The 13810-nt window shown below is 42.5% G+C and overlaps 1 protein-coding gene across 5 annotated transcripts in view; it reads left to right on the top strand.

Moving 5' to 3' along the window:
- Positions 1 to 314: 314 nt before the first annotated feature.
- HACD2 (3-hydroxyacyl-CoA dehydratase 2) overlaps positions 315 to 13810 on the top strand; it is a 30733-nt gene continuing 17237 nt past the window's right edge. The window contains exons 1-4 of one of the 5 annotated variants that reach the window (XM_051787636.1): positions 315 to 463; positions 6398 to 6515; positions 6865 to 6883; positions 12212 to 12300. In XM_051787636.1, coding sequence (XP_051643596.1) covers positions 333 to 463; positions 6398 to 6515; positions 6865 to 6883; positions 12212 to 12300 — 357 coding nt within the window. In that variant the 5' untranslated portion in view covers positions 315 to 332. Of the gene's footprint in view, positions 464 to 517; positions 1055 to 6397; positions 6516 to 6864; positions 6884 to 12211; positions 12301 to 13810 lie in introns of those variants that run through there. The other 4 variants (XM_051787637.1, XR_007904564.1, XM_051787639.1 and 1 more) reach the window with 4 other exon arrangements.

Here is a 13810-nt window from a genome sequence, read left to right on the forward strand (position 1 = left end):
ACACAGGTCGCTGATCCCCGGACGGGAATCATCACCCAGTGGGCTTCCCGGGAAGGCGGCCCCGCCGCGCCCGGCTCGGGGGCACCCGTTTCCTGCTGGACCCGTGTCCCGCGGACAACTGCCCTTCCCCCGGACCGCTGCCCTTCCCCGCCGACCGCTGCCCTTCCCCGCGGACCGCTGCCCTTCCCCGCGGACCGCTGCCCTTCCCCCGGACCGCTGCCCTTCCCTACGGACCGCTGCCCTTCCCGGCGGCTGCGCGGAGCGCCCCGGCACGGCGGGAAGTCCCGCCCCGCGGTGGCGCCGGGAGCGGGCGGAGCCGCGGGAGCCGCGACATGGCGGCGGCCGGGTGCGGCGGGAGCCGGGCGGACAACGGGTACGGCGGGCAGCAGGCGCGGCGCAGGAAGGGCCCCGGCGCGCTGGCCACGGGCTACCTCGTTATCTACAACGTGGTGATGACGGCGGGGTAAGGACCGTGCGGGGCCAGGACCGTGCGGGGCCGCCCTCGCGGGGTGTCCCGGCTGCGGCCGCCGCTCGGGGCGCGGGGCTGAGCTCGGCCGGGCTGCGGCCGCGTGTGGGGCCGGCAGGGCAGGGCAGGTCCCCCGCGCCGCGGGGAGCGGGTCCAGGCAGGGGAATGGGGCCTCTCCAGCCGCCGTGCCCGCTCTCCTGCCCGTGCCGCCCTCCCCGGAGCCCGTGCGGCGGCACCGCCCGGGTGCGGACGCGTGGTGTGCCCCGTGTGCCCCGTGCTGTCGGTGGTCCTGCCTCGCACTTTGGGTGACGCTGAAAACTACCGCCGAACCCTCTCTCGCTGCTCCTGCTGCTAGAGGGGGGCTCCCGTAGGCACACGCACAGCTGCCGTCCCGCTGTCCCGTCTCTCCCCATCCCACACGGACAGTAATCCCGGCTGGCTGCCCGGGTGTCCCCCGGGCCTGCCCTGGAGCGGCCCCTGCCCAGCCTGTGCGAGGCCTCGGCAGCTCCTGGCCAGGTGTGACCCCGCTCAGCGCTGTCCGACCCCCTCCGCAGCTCGTCCTCTTTCTTATGCCCCTTCCTAAACCAGGTATGTGGAACAGCACAAGTGCGTGTTCTTCGGGAACTGCCCTGTTTTATAATTGACACTCTAATTTGCTCTGTAATAATATTCTCATCCAGGCGACCATAGATTGCTGTTCCCACATCACCACGTTTGTGGTGTGGACTCCAGCGCTTTTGAGTTGAGAGATGAACCTAAACACAGGGAATTTATCCACAGCAGTAGTTAAGAAGGCAAAGCTCTTGAGCCCTGTGAGATTTCCCCATGAACCCTTCAGCTGCTCCATAATTTGAGGTTGAAATCTGCTGCTTGCGACATGTGAGCTCCTTGGCCAGCTTGGTGCTCTGCCCTCCCCTGCCTGGCACAGCGGAGGCTGGGGCTGGTTGGTGCTTGTACAGGTGTGTTCTTGGGCACAAAAATAAAAACAGTGACAACTGGGGACTCTCGAGCTAAAGGAGACTACTCCTTTTTTTTTTAAGTGGCAGTGGTGTCTTATTGGAATCCAGATAAAAATAAAGCCATCTTTTGAAAGATTAAGGATATTTGGGTGGGAGGAGAAAGGAGCCTTTAAAATGGATCCCAAATGAGCCTGTTTTCTGCTAGACAAATCCTAGCAAATGAGAAGTTAAGCAAACAGACTAGTCTCACTGTTTTGGGGAAAGGTTAGCATAGAATTAATATAGATACAATTTACTGTAATAAGGCAATTGGACATGATGATTCTTGTCTTTGCTGGTGGCAGCTAGTGCTGTTTCAGCTTACAAGGTAGGTACACTTGTGTGGAGCAAAGGTAGCTGAGCTGGAAGAGCTCAGTTCTCGTGAGGTGTTTGTTACACCCATTACCCAACATCCATGTTTCTGTGAAGTGCTATTGCTAAGCAGGTGTATGGCTTCATATGATATTTACAGGGTATTTCACCCACAGGGGCATAATAATTACCCACCAGCTTGATTTAAGTGAATTCCTTCTTTCAGAAATACTTAATTACCTGAGTAGTACAACACAGTACAGGCGGTCAGTCAGTCTTTTCAGTTTCGTTGTGGTGACCCCGCACAATGTGAACAAGTTCACCTCTCTGAACTCTTCTTAGAAGTAAAAGCATTTACCTGCTGATTTTGCTGCCCATGTACGTTTTACTTACGTTTATAAAAGATCTCAAAAATCTGAGAGAGAAGCTGAGGTATAAATAGAAAGTTTCTTTAGAGGTCATGAACTTTTTATAATGGCAGGCAAGCTCCTGAGCGTGGGAAATTTCTCTTTCTTAGAAGAAAAAATTCAAACAAATTCAACTGTTAGAAACTCAGAAATAAATAGCACAAATCTGTACTTAGCTTCCTGTTGTCATGTAAATTCCTGATTTATACCAAACCTCCTAGAAAATGTCAATCTTGGGTGGGATGTGGCTTATGGTGCTTAAACATGAACTGCTTTTTTCTGGGCATGTTTGTGATTAGATGATTTCTGGAATTTGGGGAGCTACTGTAGGAGTTTGTATCTCTGCATTGTCTCTCACTGCCCTTCTTTTGGGGTAGGTCACTGGGAGCTCTTGACTGATAATTTGTCTTACAATGGATGAGGATTTTTTGCTTCCCCTGGACACTGCTGAAATTCCACAATATACAACACTGAGCTTAGGAAAACCTCAGTTTCTTCTTATTATGAAGTCTTTTAAAAAGATAGTTTTTTAGGAGTTGGCTGACAGAAGTTCAGTTGTTCAGATGAAAGGATTGACATACAGCTGGTGGCATAAATTAGTTACTGACCCTGTGTCAATCAGTGCTCAGACTTAGTTTCTTAAACTGCACTGCCTTGGAAGGAGAATTGTGAAAACAAAACACCAAAAAATTGAAGGTGCCCAGATGATGAAGTGATGCTGTAAAAGCACAAGGGATTTTCGTAAGTGGTTTGTTTTGTTTTACAAGAGGTGGCTTATAAACTGAAGCACACAACAACATTGTTGTGCAGTAAATGGGTACTAAAGGAAATGTTTTAAAACCATAGTTGCCTAAGTTATTAGCTTTATTTAAAATGGATCAAGTAACAATTAAAAAATCTCAGCATAATTAATATATTTACTTTGTATTTATTTTGCATTTGACTGAGCTTAAAAAAACACAAACGATTCCAGAAATAATAGATCTTATTTCTAATTTTATACTGCAGTGCATGTAGGATATGGTTTCCTAATAATACAATGGCTTTTACAGGAGCAAAACAGTAGAAAAAGTATGGATACCTGTGGATCCCTCAATGGAGCTGCATACACTTACCACCTGGTTCACATGTTTTGGGTGTTTTCTTTCAGAAAAGGGACCAACATGGCACAACAGGGAATAACCAGTCTGGCAGGTGGTTCTCGGGTTTTTTTGCCCAAGGTTCAAACCATTAAGCTGCAGAAAGCTCTTCATTGCTTCTCTTGCATTCTGTCAGACTGTGTTCCCACCCGGTGTGGAGCCATGTAGCCATGCCTGACCTGGCATAGGAAGCTCGTTCTGGAGGCTCAGGTGCAGCATAGAAATTGTTTTCTAAAAACCGTGGTTGACTGAAATCACTGAATAGTGCTGGGCAGGGAGGGAGGGCATGCTGTTAGAGTTGAGTGTAAAAGTTGGATAAGCTGCTTTGAAAGGTGATAATGTTTCTTATATTTAGTCGAGTGCCATAACTAACTGGTACTTCTGGGTGTAAGTAGCTGATGGTGGTATAAACAAGGAATTTTGGAAGGATTTCCATCAACAAGATAGACAATAATGTAATAGCTTTTGAATTTGCAAGGGTTTGTGTTAATCAGTGGTGAGCAAATAGAGTTCAGGGTTATGAGTTTTGTTGTCCACGTCTTCAGTGAGTGGTTGTTGAAGAGTCAAAGTGCACTTCTCTCTTTGCAGGTGCACTCACTGCATAGCTTTGCTGTATTCTCTTGCATAAATGATGCAGAACCTCAGTAAACTTTGCATAAGAAAATGCCTTTTTATAACTGTGAGAGAAATAAAGGGAATTGCACTAAGGATGTAAGCGTGAAGCTTGTCTGTCAGGTCCGAGCAACTGAAAGTAAGAAATTTGCATGTATGCAGTATTCATTTTTCTTAGTTTAGATTAATCAAAGAGTCTGATAATCTAGTCTGAAGTTTACAAGCACAGCAGCAGTAATTTAATGAAATGTAACTCCAATGGTAATTTAATAAAATATGACTCCACCTGGTGTATCAGGTAGGCTTCAGAGTCTAGGTCAGAGAAAGCTGGAAAAACTACTTTACACCTTACCTTCCATGACACAGTGGTGCCTTTGCTCCCCTTTTAAACTCCTTGCCCAGTTTAATTTTCAGCTGATACTCCTTGCTTTCTCCTTCTGTTCCATTTTCTCCAGTCATAGAGAGTGAAGAACTATTTAGGAATCACAGAAGCAGAACAGAGGTACTAAAAGCTTCAGCACAAACTAGGCTCAGCTTTTAATTTTGTACGGATTAATACTTTGGTCTGTATTGAATGCTTTTTGAAGGACAGTAAAAAAGTACAGTCTTTCTGGAGTCAGTGACCTGGCAGGAGGGTCTGGGAGCCATCGACTTCACCAGGTGCTTGCAGGCACAGTCAAGAACTGTTGTCTTGTGCAACTGGAGAAATTGCTCAATTCAGCCAAATTTCTCAACAAACATTAAAGATTAGGAAAAACAGAGAAACTTGACAGATAAGAACAGGACAGTGTCAGCCTGCTCTGATATCCTGTTTTAAAGAAGCAGCAGTCAGTGTTGCAGGGGAGAATCACTAATACTATAGCGCTTACTGGTTTATTCTACACTCAGGTCCAAATACAAAATTAATCTGATTCATTCTTTGTAAGCAGCAGTTACTCAGCAAATGTTTGCCCTTTGGTTTCACAAGACAGCTTTAAGAGAAATAACTTGTCACTCTGAAAAAGGGAGGGTTTATTTCTCTTTTCCACTCGTCTTCCCCACTCCTGCTTTTCTTTGGTGCTCGTCTTCAAGAAGTTGAGGCAGAAATGAATTAGCTTTCTTTCAGTTCTGCTAACAGATGTTGTTACCAACACAAACTTGGGTGCCAGAGTTACTTATTATTGAAAAATCTGAACTTCACTGTGTGTTCCAAAGAATTACTATATCTGGGATAATATTTGTATATACTTCGCAATACCAAAGCTAATGGGCTACTTGTAAGACTCTAATATGCTGTAAATGAAGGGAATGGCTTCATCTTCCCTGTTACAAAACCAAAGCTGCAGGCTTTTTTTCTGGAGGGTAAGACTATTGCATAGTTAGGAGGCTTGCTGCATGTCTACACACACTTCCACTGAGGTAGATTGTTCTTAGCAGAGGCACTTAGTGACTTACCATGAGGGGTGTGGAGGGAGGTGAAGTAGATGGTGGCTTTAAAAGTAGCTGAGAGTAAGACAGCCAGGATCGGCTTGTGAAAAGTTGGGAAGCCACTGTAAAGGATTTCCCAGTTTTTATTGACAAACCACTTCTCCCCATGTTTGCCATTATAAATTGGAAACTAAAGTTAACTATAGATGCTAATTTCAAATGAAAACGTGTGTGACCAAACTTGAGCACTCACTTCAGTTTTGTGGCTTGCCATAGACTTCACTAAAGAATTTCTGAGGTTATGGGCAAACCCTGACTCTTCTGTGTGTGGTAATGAAAGGTGTTACACCATTGGCCAGGACAAAAAATTTTTAGGTTTGTTTAAGTTACCTGAGGGGAAAATCAGCAGGGTTAGCAGGTCATATTGTTCAAGGTACAGTGGCAGTTATACACACAGTACTTACACAGGTCTAGATATATTTGTGGTTAAAAAGGAAAGCTGGGACAGGAATGGCTGTGCTGCCTTCAAGGCTTTAGCAGGTTCAATTTCCTTGTAGTTATTTATCTATAACTATTCCTCATATACTATATGCTACCAATTAAGGTGGATGACCTATCATAAAGTCTAGGGGTCTACTTTGAAATGAAACATTAAAATGAACACCTTCTAAATCTTGTTTATGCCATGCTGCTTTAAGTTACGGTGTGATAAGAGATCTTTGACCAGCTGTCAATGGTTTTCTGCTTAAACTAAACAGAATGTGATGCTAATCCGTCACAAATGCATTCTGTAACTAAATTAAATAGAACTCACTGAAAAATAAACCAAGACATTAAATATTGTTTATCATGTTGGCGCTGAAAGATGCTTAAAAAATGCATGTACGTCCAAGTATTTAATGTTTTCAGTGTTGCAAAGGGTAGACAAAAGTTAGTATACTTCAGGACAGTTATGCCTGTTGCTTTCTCAGATACTGAAAGAGGAATTAAGGATTTTTTTTGTATTTATGCTCTGCTTAATGTCTCCTTATCTTAGACATTTTTTCTCTCTTTCAGATGGCTTGTTATTGCAGTTGGTCTCGTTCGGGCATACCTGGCTAAAGGCAGCTACCACAGCCTTTACTATTCAATAGAAAAGCCCCTGAAATTCTTCCAAACTGGAGCATTGCTTGAGGTAGGTGTAGTGCTCTTCCCTGGTGTTACTAATGTTTGCATGAATGTGTTGTTCAGTAGAAATAGGGCAGCCTGTTTTGGACAGTGCCTTCTGTTTTTTTCATTAGCCTTTATGGAGTGATTTGAAAGTAAACACAGGAAATACACCTCACACAAATACTGAATTTTTCCTTTTAGCAAGAGGTGAGGGAACTTGCTGTCTGCTATTTAGCATGGGCAGCAGAGGTAAATATTAAGCTTAATCTTTGAAAAGCAAATATTGAATCTTAAGCTCTTGTAATAGAACTAAATGTGTGTCTAAATTGCTTAATTTGAAATATTAGTGATTTGAATTTTTCTTTTTGTTCTAGATTCTGCACTGTGCACTTGGTAAGTGCTTGCAAATTTTCAGTTTATTATTGTTATAGAAGACTGCAATTTTAGCAATGTATTAGCACGAAAAATGTCATGGTCTGTGAATTGATAGATTTAATCTTGCTTAACTCACTAGTTTTTCCTAATGAGAAAACTAGCTTGAGCTCCTGTCTGGATGTTCACTAGCCACTATTTAAAGAGTAAAATGGCATTAAGGTTCCTAAAACTGCAACTACTAACTTGCTGTTTTTCATGTTTTTCATATATATTGTACAAACAGTCCACATACTGAAGGGTCTGTTAGATTGTGGGTTCATATTGAATTCCTGTGGGGTTTTTTTAATAACCAAGTGAGGCAGTTGGGAAGACTTAAACTTGTATACAGGAATGTGTCAGCAGAGGGCAGTCTGGTTCTGTAGTTGATGAAGTAGTTCTGAACCTCCTGAATAATCGGTTTCTCTGAAAACGCTGTCTTAAAGGGCGGTTTGTAGGCTGTGCACAGATCATCCTAAGAAATTAATGATCATATATGCCCCTCAAATTAATGGAAAGGCTTCTCAGAGTAAGCTATACGTATCATCTACTTGCCTGTGCTGCCAAGGCAGTCCTTACAATGCTGTTTAATTTTACTAAATCTCAGTTACTGGTTTTTACAAGAATAAACCATGCTTTAAAAAAAATTCAGAAATTAATATTAAAATATGCCAGTTTTGAAGTCTTATTTAACAAGTGGCAAGAAGGACAAGTTAAGTCTTGGAACACTGGGAAAAAAACCTTGCAGATAAAATGCTGGTTTTACTGTCCTAAATCAGTAATGCTGTGTTATTTTCTTAAGCTAAACTTGTGTGCAGACACCAATGTTTACTAGTACTAAATCTAAGAGTGTAAAAAATTTAATTAGATTATCTTTTCCTCATACTTATGTCCATACAAATCAATGAATAGCAGGAGAAAGTCCTGTGTTTCACCTTCCAGGCTGATGCAGAACAGCAAGCAAGATGATTATACCAGCTGGTCTGTGAACAAAACTAATAATTCTGGCTCAGTTGATTTGAGATGTGGATCCATTTAGCCCATGTTATCCTCAGTAGCACAATTTAATATTAGTGAAGAGAGCCGTTAGGGGAAGGCTGCAACATTTTATACCATTATTAGTCTATCTATTTGCTTTCCCTAATGAAATTTTTTTACAAAATACTTATTTTCTTATAACTGGCCATGGATTTTTTTTTTTCTGTTAATGGAAACACTTGTCAGCTAAATAAAGAGAGGGACTTATGCACAGCTGGATGCACTGCTGATGTTTGCTGTAGTCCTACTGACTCTGGCAAAAGTTTCTATGCAAGGAGAAACAGGCAATTTGCAGATTCCTTTGCCCCAACTAAACTAATTGCTCTAACTAGAGCTGTAATTCTCCATCAATAGAGGAGCTTATCTGTGACAGATGGCTGTGTGTATCAGCATAACTTTTCTCTCCACATCTTTTCAGCAGAATCTGAAATGTTAGCATCTGTGAGGCAAGTCCTTCAATATATGAAGATTGATAGGGGAATATCTGTCTAGCATGGTTGAGAGCAGAACTTTGACATGTGGCAAAGATTTAAAAAATTAAGGAGAGCTCACATGGGAAGGAGGGAACACATAGCCCAGAGACCAAGAGGAGGGACCCATCATCATGGCTGGGCTTTGGGAACGAAGATCCGGGAAGGGCTCTACCCACATTTGTTACAGGCACGTTGGTGGCTAAAAAGGCCAATACGAGACAGACATAACTGATTGCAAAAGGCACAGCAGAAAGACTCCTTAGGTGGTATATTCTGCAAGACACAATTCTTTCTGTGTTGTTTTTTCTCCTCGAGAGTGATCCTGCGTGCTTTCTCAAAAGAAGCAGCAGCGTTATGGATAGTGTGTCTCCAGACCTCCCGATTGGAGGCCAGAGTAGACCAGTTATGGTGATCAATATGGCCGAGGCTGAGATGTTGTTTCAGGGAGTCCTTGTATCTTTTCTTCGGGGCTCCTCTCTTGCTTCAGCCAGTGGCAAGTTCACCATAAAGCAAGATCTTAGGGAGGCGGTGGTCCTTCATCCTGGAGACGTGCCCTGCCCAGCACAGCTGTGTTCTCAGCAACATGGCCTCAATACTTGTGACTGCTGCTTGTTCTAGAACAGATGTATTGGTCACATAATCTGACCAGTGGATGTTTAGGATTGTACAGAGGCAGCGTTGATGGAAGCGCTCTAAGAGATGCAGGTGGTGGCGGTAGATGACCCATGATTCAGATCCGTATAAGAGAGTAGACAGCACTATGGCTCTGTAAACACTGATCTTTGTGCTTTTCTTCAGGTGTTTATTTCGCCAAACTCTTTTATGAAGCTTTCTGAAGGCACTGTATGTCTTTGCTAACCTGTTTGCTAACCTGTTGTCTATCTCTCTGTCAATCTTACCGTCCGAGGAGATGAGGCTGCCTAGGTAATTAAACTGCTGGACTGATTTGAGCTCTGATTCGCCAATGGTGATATGGGGATGGAAGACTTCCTGAGGTGCAGGTTGATAGAGAACTTCTGTCTTCTTTAAGCTGACTTCCAGCCCAAAGAGCTCAGCAGTGTCTGCAAAGCAGGATGTTAAACGCTGCAGAGCTGCTTCTGTGTGGGCAACGAGGGCAGTGTCATCAGCATAAAGCAGCTCCCGGACGAGATGGTTTAAGGTCTTGGTGTGGGCCTTCAGTCGCCTTAGGTTGAATAGACTTCCATCAGTACGGTATCAGATGTAGATACCGTCCTGATCATTGAGGTCTGCCGTGGCCCTTTGGAACATCCTGCTGAAAAAGATTGTGAATAGGGTTGGTGCAAGAACGCAGCCTTGTTTCACACCATTGGTAATTAGAAAGGACTCAGAAAGTGCGTTGCCATATCTGACTTGGCCATGCTGATCCTCATGGAGTGAGATGATCATTTTAAGGAACTTGGAGGACAACCTAAATGTTCCAAAATCTGCCATAGACCTTTCCTGCTCACAGTATCGAAAGCCTTGGTGAGGTCGACAGAGGTTACATAGAGACCTTTGTTCTGTTCCCTACACTTCTCTTGCAGTTGTCTGAGAACAAATACCATGTCTGTGGTACTCCTGTTGGCTCTGAAACCGCACGGGCTTTTAGGTAGAATTCCTTCTGCTCTAGTGGGTATTAGTCTGTTCAAGAGTATTCTTGCCAGGATTTTGCCAGCAATGGAGAGCAGAGTAATACCACGGTAATTTGAGCAGTCTGATTTAACTCCTTTCTTCTTATACAAAGTGATGATGACTGCATCACAAAGGTCTGATGGTAGTTCACCGAGCTCCCAACAGTGCACCACAAACTTGTGAAATTTAGCATGGAGTGCTTGGCCCCCATGTTTCCAGACTTTGGGTGGAATTCCATCGACCCCAGCTGCCTTGCCAGTTTTCACCTGCTGTATGGCCTTGAGGGTTTCTCCTACAGTGGGGGCAGTATCCAATTCATTCTTCACCGGTTGCTGTGTGATGGACTGAATTGCTGAGTCTTGGTGAGTACAGGCCCATCCTGCAGAATCACTGCAGACCCAGCCTTTCTCCCATAGCATTGTTCACCAGTGACTCTCTGGTAAGCCAAAGTCAACGCTGGTTCACTGGTTTTGCTTTAGCCTGCTCAATTCGAGAGACTTGGGACCTGTAAGCTGTGCACACATCCTGTTCTCAACTGGGAACCCACTGGGCCAGAGGAAGCACTTGTTGGGAGCTGGAGGATTTCCTGCTGGAGATGGGAGGCTTAGTCCAGGATCTGGAAGAAATCTGGGCGGGGCTTACTTGCTTCCTGGTTACAGACCTGAGCCCTCTGTCAAGCACTGTTCTAGCATGTGAAGTGTTGTACAAGTGATGACAGATGTTTTTAAAAATAACAAGCTTCAGATTGACTATCAGGTACCTGTTGAGTGCAGTGAGTAAATAATTAGAGGCAAATAAAGTTTACATGAATTGTAGCTGGTGAGTCACTTACTTTGACCTCCTGTTTTTGGCACAGATTGGCATTGTCATGGCTATAATGAAAAACCTTGTTTGTCTAACTTAAGATAATCTTGGATGGTTCCTACACAGTCATTTTGGCTTATTTATAGATTCCTTTGCAGGAACATAGGCTGTCTTGTTTAGGAGGGGATGATCTCAATTGTATAAAAGAAAAGGTGTGTTACTCTCATAGGAAAGAACCTTTAACAAGTACCGATTGTGATGTTTTTTAGCACCCCTTTAGTGTTGTCTGAGAACGGACACCAATTCTACCCTGAGGTTTTACAACATTTATTAGATTATGAACAATATGTGATAAAACTGGGGAGAACTGTGTTTGTGGGATTTTCCTTTCTTTGTACTCTGAAAGAAGCCTAACATGTCGATTAAAATAATTCTAATGAAATTTGCTTTGGGATTTTCTTATTCTTTCTTTCTCTTCCACTTTCCCACTTTGGTCTTGACATCTTCCTGAGGCTTTTTTGTGTTGTTTGTTGTGATCTGCATTGGTTTTAGAAGCACTTTTTACTGTAACTTAGTAGCTGTACCTGCTCTTGCATTCATCTTCATCATGCTATTGGAAGCAAATAAAACTTTTTGATGCAAAGTTTAGAAATTTTGTGTAATTTGCACTCTAAAACTATTCCTGCTCTGCGAGACCTGAGTATGTAGGATGCTTTTACTGGAAGTTTAATCTGCACCTCAGAACTTGCTTGGAAGAACCAGTGATATCTGCTTCCTTGAGAAATCTTCAAGTTGTTTCTGTACCTACCAATGCATCAGCTATTTCTTGGGGTTTGTTTGTTGTGGGTTTGGGGTTTTTTTGAGTTGTATTTCCAGGAAGGAATTATAAACTTTGTATCTACCAGAATATGAGCTAGATTAGTGTTTCTGCAAAATACTTTTTTGCTTGCTGGTTTTTGGGATATATTCTGCAAAACTTCTTTATTGTTTTTATTTTTTAAATCACAGTATGAAGAGTATCTTCGATATTTTAATCAAAGCTGTTTATTTGAAAGACTGTATCCCAGAAGCTGTTCGATTGAAGTTATCTCATCTTATTCCTGTATTAAGGAATGTGCTGTGATTGCAACAAGACCAATTACTTTTATTTGCATTTTGATACAGAAAGTCTTGTCAGGGGATTGCATTGCATTAGGCTGTATAAAAATACCATGGGACAGACTTAATACTTTCAAATTAAAAAAAAAATTACATACTTTCCTGCCAAAAATTTCAAATAACTAGACTTTGTGTTTTATTTCCCCACCCCTACCTCTCACCCTGGTAGTCAGGACTATTTTCCTAATTGCAAAATATCTTTCAGGCATTGTTCCCTCTTCTGTTGTTCTGACTGCTTTCCAAGTGATGTCAAGGGTTTTCCTGACGTGGGCAGTAACACACAGTGTAAAAGAGGTAAGTCAAGCTACCAAATGGATAGAAAAACTGTTGATCCATTCTGAAAAGCAAGTGTTGATCACTGTCTTATTTTCTTTAAAATGTCTTCTGTTTGTACCCCAACATTTGAAATTGTTTATGTGAATCTCTGTGGATCAAAAGAAATAAAAATAGACCTGAAGTCATCTTTTCTTGACAGTCAAAGAGAGCATGGTCTGATTCTCTCACTGTAAGACATCTAGCTCCTGAATAGATTTTCCAGTCCTTACTGGAAGTTAGAGGTTTCAATGTGTAATACAGAGCCCAGAATTTGGGACAACATTTTAGTACTGATCTCATTAGTGCCATAACTAATAGCAACATCTCCTCTCTGCCCCCTTCCTGCATACACAATTCACTTTCTGTTCCAAGGCTTCTGAAGCTCCCCCTCAGCTGTTTGTCCACAACAGTGCCTTGATGCTCTCCCTTGTCACTCTCCAGGATAATCTTTCCTCTGTCCCTCATTCAATTTTCTTACATTCAAGTGTAGGTGGGTTTTGGGGCCTGTGTGTTATTGCTCATCACACGGTAGTGCTGTACTTTATACAGATCTCTGTAGAACCTTGCGGTAGATTCCATGTTTTTTTTAAATTATTCCTGGCAGCTATTTTAAAATCTAAACATGCTCTAATTGGTACAGGTTATGCTGACTGACTCTTTCATGTCATCTGAAACCTTGTAGTAGCCCAAATATGCTGCATCTGTGCTGGAGTTTCTTCTTGTTAAAGAAATTATCCTTGATGCCAGTGTCAGCATGGGTGCCTGAAATAAGTGACAGTCATCTTGTGTCATTATATTTATAAGATCATTTGTGACTTGACATGGAGAATGTTTAAGGAGCTTCTCTCACTACCAAGTCTTCAGGGAAGCTGCTTTCTCTTCCTTACTCCAAACCTGTTACCAGAGCATCCATCTACATGTAGAGTAATGTAAGTCATTGTAGTTCCTATTAATTAACTGCCTTTTCTGATATTATGATGTTTGTTCACATGAAATCTTAGTTTCATGGTATAAAGCAGAGGAATGTTATTTTTCTCAATAAACTTAAAATCTTATAAATATTTTACTTCTGATGGATTTCCCTTTTGGTGCAAATTGATGTACTTCAGTCTCTGTCAATTCACTGAAATAAATTCTAGATTTTGAACAAAAAAAAGCCATAATTCCAAAACATTAGATTTAAGATACACGTGTAAAATACTTTTAAAGAAATATACTTGTAGTTTTTCTTGTTACCTGTATGATGTTGGGATATCTGATGCTTCATAAAAAAACATTAAAATTTTTTTACGAATTGTCTCCTGGTTTTGAAGTAACCCAAATATTGAAGCTTAGATTGCATGGATTAGAAGTATTCCACATGTTGTCTGTCATCAAAGAAAAGCCTGTAATATGATTGTGGGTAAGGTTTTTTTGAAACTTATGCCCACATTCTCACCGGAGAAAACCGGCGAAATGGGAGAAAACGGGAGCAATGAGTTTAGCCTAA

This window comes from Manacus candei, unplaced genomic scaffold (genome assembly GCF_025592945.1).
Source record: "Manacus candei isolate 608988 ecotype Guabito, Panama unplaced genomic scaffold, ASM2559294v1 h1tg000023l, whole genome shotgun sequence".
Taxonomy (NCBI): Eukaryota; Metazoa; Chordata; class Aves; order Passeriformes; family Pipridae; genus Manacus; species Manacus candei.